Source organism: Pseudorasbora parva, chromosome 23, assembly GCF_024679245.1.
Source record: "Pseudorasbora parva isolate DD20220531a chromosome 23, ASM2467924v1, whole genome shotgun sequence".
Classification (NCBI taxonomy): domain Eukaryota; kingdom Metazoa; phylum Chordata; class Actinopteri; order Cypriniformes; family Gobionidae; genus Pseudorasbora; species Pseudorasbora parva.
The window spans coordinates 25,843,372-25,851,138 of record NC_090194.1 but is presented as its reverse complement, the minus strand read 5'-3'; the positions used below and the strand labels follow the sequence as shown (position 1 = coordinate 25,851,138).

The following is a 7,767-nucleotide window of genomic DNA, read 5'->3' as shown; positions in this document are numbered from 1 at the left end:
TCTCCAGACTCTGGGACCCTGATTTCCAAAGGAAATTGAAAAATTACTTTCATCGGAGAACATCCCGGTTACGTCTGTAAACGTAGTTCCCGGAATAGGAACGAGACGCTGCATCACCGCTATGGGAACGCCTCTGGGTGATTGCGTCATGAAGCACGTATGTAATCAGTCCAATGGAGAGACGGAACGTCATAGGCGGGTGACGTCATCGACCCGGAAACTATAAAGCCTGCCGGCAAACACACACCCCCAGCTTCTGAGAAGGCCTGAAACAAGCCGCTAGAGGGCATGCGGGGAGTATGGCCAGGTGATGCAGTGTCTCGTTCCTATTCAGGGAACTAAGGTTACAGACAAAAAGTCAAGGAACTCGAGCTGCGCCACCACTATGGGAACGAGAATACCCACGTCACCATACGAGCCGGGTGCCTGCCTGTTGAATTGTCTAAGGAGCGAGCACCCGAGCCCCAGGGGTAGAATATATGTCTAGTTCGTAGAACCGGACAAAGGTATGAGGCGAAGACCACCCTGCCGCATCACATACATCTTGCAGGGAGGCCCCTGCCAAGAGATCCTGAGAGGCCGCCATACCTTGGGAAGAGTGGGCCCACACAGCCAAAGGAGAAGGCTGCCTGACCGCCACATAAGCGAGTGAGATGGACTCGACCACCCACTTGAGGAAGGTCCATAACAGACAAATAACTGTACTGTTCTCCTCAGCAGGGCAGCATGTGGACATAAGTGTCTAGGCACAAACAGTGCATGAGCAGATAAGATGTCCTGGTCCGACGTCACCCGAGACGGAGGACAAAGGCTTGCAGCAAAAAGGTTCGAGGAGCCTTAGGAACATAGCCTGGGCTAGAGTACAAGAAGGCCTTGGCCATACTGGGCGCAAATTCCAGACACGAGGGTGCCACCAAGAGAGCTTGTAAATCTCCTATACTCCTAGGGAGAAAAGCGTCTTAGAACAACAAACTTCTCGGAAACTTCCTCAAGCGGCTCAAAGGGAGCCTCGGAAAGACCTTGAAGGACCAAGAGATCCCAGTTCGGCACCCTGGTGTGAACTGCAGGCCTCAGCCTCCAAGTGCCACGAAGGAAATGAGTAATCAGAGGGAGTCGCCCCAAGAAAACCCACCCAAAGGAGTGTGGTAAGCACCTGAGGCCGCCACATACACCTTTAATGTGGGGGGAGCTAGCCCAGCGGAGAATCTCGTGGAAGGAGCTCTAGAGTGTAGAATGGTCACGACAACCTCGGTTGAGAGACCATAATTTATGAGCTGGGCCCCCTCAGAGGCCAAACCCATGGTTTCCACAACTCCTGGCGAGAGAGAATGTCCCTCCTGATCGTAATCTCCAGGGGAGAGCCGTCGAGGAGAGACACAAGCGGTCAACCCTCCATCCTTCTTTGGCACGATGAAGTACCGGCCGTAAACCTGACTCCCTGCCGGGCGGGTGGAACCTTGCAGCAGAGCCTGTACTTCTTGAAACATAACCAGAGGCTGCTCGGGTGGACAACATCAAAACTGAATGGCGTACCCTTCTTAAAAACTGCAGGACCCACTGAGATATATATGGCCGATTTAGCCAGAATATCTACTAAGGGTACCAGCCGCTCGAGGCTGGCCTCTGATGTACTCTGCACCGCGAGTGCAGCGCCCTGAAATGGCTGACCGGCAGGGAACAACTGACTCGACAGCGCCACCTCCCTCCCTGGAGGGCGCGAGCCATCCTCGGATGACCCGCGAGGGCTCTCCACACCCCGGCGCTCGGGCGGGGTTGGTGGATTGACCCTATGAGGGTGCCGAGGACAGATGGGTACCGTGTAATGAGGTAAACACTGTCTGCCCCCGGAGGCCTTCCTTAAATAATAACTGTTCTCAGATCAGTTTTACCCTTAGAAGGCTGCGCCTGAGATCGCCGACCATTAGCCGGCAACGCTCTGTTTTTGTTGCGCCACATGCGTGGAGCTCGTAACAAGAAAAATGCCTCTCTGTATGACCAGGTCTTTGCCATAGTGTTTTAATTCCCCTTTCCTTTTAAAACCCGTGGCATCGAATGACCATCTTTACCATATGGAAGATAGGCTGATAATATCTAGCTTCTCAAAGTCAGATAAACCCTTTAATTCCTCAGAATTTAAAGCCATAATCACCCATCAATGAACATGGTCCGAATGATAGACTGAAAGAACATATCTAACTCCTCAAAGTCAGATTATATTAATTTTAATTCCTCAGCATTAAATCAGCCATAATCACCAGACGATACTGTTTATATATTTATACATACGGAATCGTCATCTACACGCTGCCTCAGCAAACGCGAGACACGATCCGACTACAACATATTTGGCTTTCATCCCTCGAGATGAAAGACCACAGACGCGAGGATGAAATCCCCGAAAAACATACGCATTTTTTCTATACGCGTCAATGAACATAGCCAGCACCCTCAGGAACTGACTGCTCAAACAGTCTCACATGTACACCGATGCTTGTGTTACTATAGACTGAAGTCTGAGGCTGAGCAGAGCACGGGGAGAACGCGCTCGTCGAGCCTGCTTTACACAGACTCGCTCATGATGCTCCTCATTGGCAGGGGATTGAAATGGCGAGTCCTCGACCCCTGCCTCAACGCTGCAGACATCCACCTCCTCGGAGGAAGACAGCTGCAGCATCGCGGCTGCTCCCCGGTCGGGAGAAACCGCAGTGCGGGCTCCCAAACCCAGAGAAGTGGCACTGGATCTGACAGGTGAAGGCTGAGAAAGGGCTGGCCCGTCTCACACCCCTCCATCAGATCCATATGCGAACCCCGCATATTGAGCTGCCGCTGTGCCTCAGCAGCAGCGGAGCCCGTGCCGTGGGGAACGCGAGCCGGTACGCCCTCCTCAAAGAGCGCCCGGCGGGATCGCAGCACGCGGAGAGGCAGAGCCTCACAATGCTCGCAGCCGGCACCCTCGAGTGCCGACTGCACGTGCTGTTCATCCAAACAAACAACGCACATCGGGTGTGTATCCCCGCTCGTAAGGAAGTGTGAGCAGGGAGGAACACACCTTCTGAACGACTGTTCGTATGCCATAATCTCTCACTGTCAGTAATGTGTGTATTTTGTGAAAAAACAACAAAGTCTGAACTCAGACACAACACAGAGACAGTTTGGACAATGAAACATAGAGCGCTTGTTGAAGGCAACAGAAGCTGGGGGCGTGTGTTTGCCGGCAGGTTTTATAGTTTCCGGGTCGATGACGTCACCCGCCTATGACGTTCCGTCTCTCCATTGGACTGATTACATACGTGCTTCACGACGCAATCACGCAAATCCCATAGCGGTGACGCAGCTCGAGTTCCTTGAACGGGAACATAATTTTGGGCCACTCAGCAGTCCTTTTTGTCTTTAGCCCAGACGGCACAATTCTGACGCTGTCTGTTGTTCAAGAGTGGCTTGACACAAAGAATGCGACAGCTGAAACAAGAGGAGTACATTGTCAACAACATCTAGGTTACAGATAAAATGTACATTGGTTTGTGTAAATGTCTGTCAGTCAAGATGATAAACAGATTGATGCCGTTCCCAAGCAATGGCCCTGTCCCAAATGGCACACTTTATATGCACTTTCGGTCTTATGGAGCCTTAAGTCTGTTAAGTCCACTAGACCGCAGGGCGTCCCATTTGTCATTTTAGGTCTCAGAAGGGTGCTCACGAGCGCCCCCCTTTTTACGGTCGATATGCACAAGCTGTGGTTTATGGATCGGACTTCTCACAAGCAGTCAAAGCGGCATACGTCGTGAAACTGCAGGCTCAGAGGAAGACTGTGAGGGTTTAGGGTACCATTTGAGATAGGGCCAAAATTGCCACAGAACAAGACATGCTTTCTCTGCAGCCAATCAGTACCAGATCCACTCGTTCACAATAACCAGAATTCTGAACACCAGCACCTGCTCTCACTCTGCAGTTCCCCTTCATAAGCCACCATCTCCGCTCTCCTCCTTTTGTACAATTTTGCCTGTTATGGGGGGCAATCTGAGCTTGGGTAGAATATCCTCTCCGAGCCCCTCTATAGCAGACAGCAAGCCAAATTTGTTTACCACTTTCACTAAGATTATATGGGCACACAAACTTGTGAAAGGTTTATTGGAATTATATGTATAATCAACATTTGTAAATCAGTAGTTTTATATTTCTCCATAATTTATGCTGTTCGCAATACTTCATGGATTGTAGTTCTCTCCCTTAGTAAAGCCATTAAGTACATTTTCTAAATTTTTGTTTGATTTAATTTTTTTTTGTGCTTCAAATTAATATTTGAAGTGTTATTCCTCATAGCTGATTGGTGTGGTTCATGGCTTTTTACTTTTAATTTGATGATACCTAGGGCAATGTTTTTGAGAATGGACAACACATTTCTATCTGGATGCTTTAGATTGGTCTTGGGCCTTGTCTCACCTGCTTGCCCACTGATGGTAACATTGCTCAGCAACATTGCTCAAAAATGTACCCTAACCTTTATACATTAAATATATTTATAATTTATACTTTATATATTAAAAAATAAAAATAAAAATGAATGGAAAAATACTTAAGGAACAAGTGTTGCTGAAAAGGGGGCTGGGCACTGTTGCACTTTATTACCTTATGTCTCAGAGCACATATTATTACAATAGTAATAAACATAAACATTTTAAAGAGCTCTGACCTGGTCCTCTTGACTGCTGCAGATTAATTTCAGCATCGTTAGGCCCCGTCCACACGGAGACGCGTATAGCTGTATACATATACATTTTGTACGGTATCAGCTTTTCGTCCACACGGATCCGGCATTTTAGAAGCATCAATCCGATATTTTCTGAAACCGGATCGTGTGTACAGCGAATCCGTATATTTTCTGAAACGGTGATGTCATCACACTACGTCCAGCACGGTGAAAGAGTTAAGGGATACAACTACGGGCACTGGGCATGCACACATCAATATCGCGTCATTTAATTAACGTATCTGCATTATTGTAAGGGTATGTTTCTGGTTGGGGTAGGTGTAGGCATTAAAAAAACACATCTGTTAAGAAGCAAATGTATTTATTGTTATTTTATTGTAAGATTTTGCCTCACCTCCGACCACTGCTATACCCCTGCTAGCCAGAACTCTTCTTCTCCATTTTTAGTGTATTTCTGTGGCAGAATTACAGCGCCACACACTGGCCTGGCATGCAAACAACATCGTTTTTAGTCAGTTTCGGTAATCTCGTGTGGACGCAGATATTTCTTGAAACAAGGGGAAAAAAAGATCGGATTGGGAAAGCGCTGGCTTTGTGTGGACGGGGCCTTAGTTTTGCTATAGAAATGCATAAATCCAAGTCTAAGGGCGTGAACAGCTCAGATTAGAATTTCACAGAGGGTCCACTTCTAGACTTAATGGACCCTTTTCATATTTCCAGGGTTGTCAGAAACAGAAGTCATCATAGTTAGCTTAACTTCTAAAGTGGGGAATAGGAGAGGACAACAAATCTATTTTTTGTATTCCCATTTGCTCCAATATCAAAAGAGAAAATCCATGATAGTGTTTCTGTGACTTTCCAAATGAGGAAATAATATAGAGAGACTGATAACAGCATTCAGAAGAGAGAATGATGTCAAATTTGCTGTCAGTCCCTTTATTTGGAAACAAGGCCCTTGTTTTAGAAGCACCCATGCAGAAGTATTAATTTGTGTATACAATTATCTTCCATGGTAAAATAACACAAAATATAGTGTTATAAATATGGTTCAGTTCGGTTCGGTATATACACATGCATAGAATTTCTGTATGCGACTGTTACTATGTGAGTTAATTCGGTTGTACAATGCAGATTCACTCCTGTAAATTACTGAACTGTGTGTAAAGAACTGGATTGAACACCAAAAGGTGAATTGATAATTTTTTTTTAAGTACGTGGCCTTTAGGTTGTTTGTATTATCATAACATACATGAAACAACACATCTGAAACAACACATCTGAAAAAGCATGTACTGTTTAGTTACAAAGTAAAATTATTAACATTATAATTATGATATTTTCAATATTACTTAAGGTGTGGGACAAAGTATGAATATGTAGCCTAATATGTTTTTTTTACTGTGGCAGCTACAGAGCAATCTCCTCTAGAAAAAAAATTATGTTGTAAATTACATCAATTTAATCAAATACTGTCCAGTACACTACAATTAATCAACACAATCTCTAACATGAGCAAGGGGATTACAATATACATTATTAAAAATCAACATCATCACAATCAGTCATGTGAATGAGAATAATAATCTATTATGATAAAACCCTTAAATGATTTGGTGCAACTTTTTTCTGCACAAATACATCTGCTAATCGTTTCCTGATCTCTTTAGTCCTGGTGCAATAAACAGTGGGGTTTATTAAGGGAGGAATTAATGAGGAAATAATTAATATTGCATTTCTCTCTGTTAAAGTGAGCACAACTCCTATTCGAGTTAATAATGCAGAGACAATTTTTGGTGCAAAATAACTAAACAGGACAATGAGGTGACTCAAACAAGTGCTGATCATTTGCTTTCTGTTTGCATTATTGGAGAGTTTAGTCACACTATATGCCAGAACAGCATAAGTGCAAATAATAAATGGAAACTGTCCACAGAACCACCACAGATTTATCATTGCAGGCAAGAAAAAATATGGTTCAGGATTGACACAAGCAGCTCTTATCATGGACGGATAATCACAGAACACATATCTGATAACAGGCTGACAGTACGGGGCATTTTCTACCACCGAAGTCAAAACACCCATTATAGTGAAGGTAATGAGCAAAGACAGAAAAATTAGAAGAAATGTTCGTGAATTTGTTACGATGCTGTGATACCTTAAAGGAATCCTAATCGCAATAAGTCGGTCAATAGCCATTAATGTCAGAGCCATGCACTCTGTGAAATCACCAAGGTGATAGAAGAACATCCTTGACATACAAGAGTAGTATGACACAGTTTTAATCTCAGCCAGCAGCACTGAGATCATGGTTGTGCTGCAGGTAGAGGAGTACATTATGTCAACAACAGCTAGATTACAGATTAATATATACATTGGTTTGTGTAAATGTCTATCAGACAAGATAATACACAGATTGATGCCGTTCCCAAGCAATATGAGCATGTAGGTTATTAAGATGAGGACTCCGAGGAGCTTGTGGTTTTGCAGGTGATCAAATCCAGTGATTATAAAGCTGTCCACATTGTTCACTGTGTAATTTGCCATTTTCAGTTCACTGCTAAAGAAATGGACACAAGCACATTAAAAAAACACTACCTACAAGGAACAAGGCAAAATAAATTAAAGTCTTGATGTACTCATATATGAACAGGAAAAAAGCTCCTGTGAAGGAAAAGATGCAGACAGTGTCTGTAACAGCAATTTGATGAAAACTGTAAAAACTGAAGTATAGTTTCAAAAGAAATACAAAAAGAATTTCAGTCATGTTAATGAGTAAATATGAATTATATGTAAAACATTTTTTACATTTTTAAAAAAAAACTTGTTTTAACCTTAATTGATGAATATTAAAATGTCACGCAATAGATTCTGAGATGTTCTTCTCATTAAGTACACTCTGTTGTCCTGCCTTTTATAACAAATGCGTCATGGTTTCTTAGCAATTCTAAAGATTCAACATGGGAGTTTGTTAAAAACACAGCAGTTCAAGGCTTATAATACACAAGCCATAGTTGAACATAAATTGTCTCGGTTACGTATGTAACCCTCGTTCCCTA

The 7,767-nt window shown here is 43.9% G+C and overlaps 1 protein-coding gene across 1 annotated transcript; it reads right to left on the bottom strand.

Annotated features, from left to right (window-relative positions):
- Nucleotides 1–6,295: 6,295 nt before the first annotated feature.
- LOC137062918 (olfactory receptor 10G4-like) lies at nucleotides 6,296–7,261 on the bottom strand. The gene has a single exon (XM_067433869.1). The coding sequence runs from the start codon at nucleotides 7,253–7,255 to the stop codon at nucleotides 6,296–6,298; it is 960 nt and encodes a 319-aa protein (XP_067289970.1). The 5' UTR covers nucleotides 7,256–7,261.
- Nucleotides 7,262–7,767: the final 506 nt, after the last annotated feature.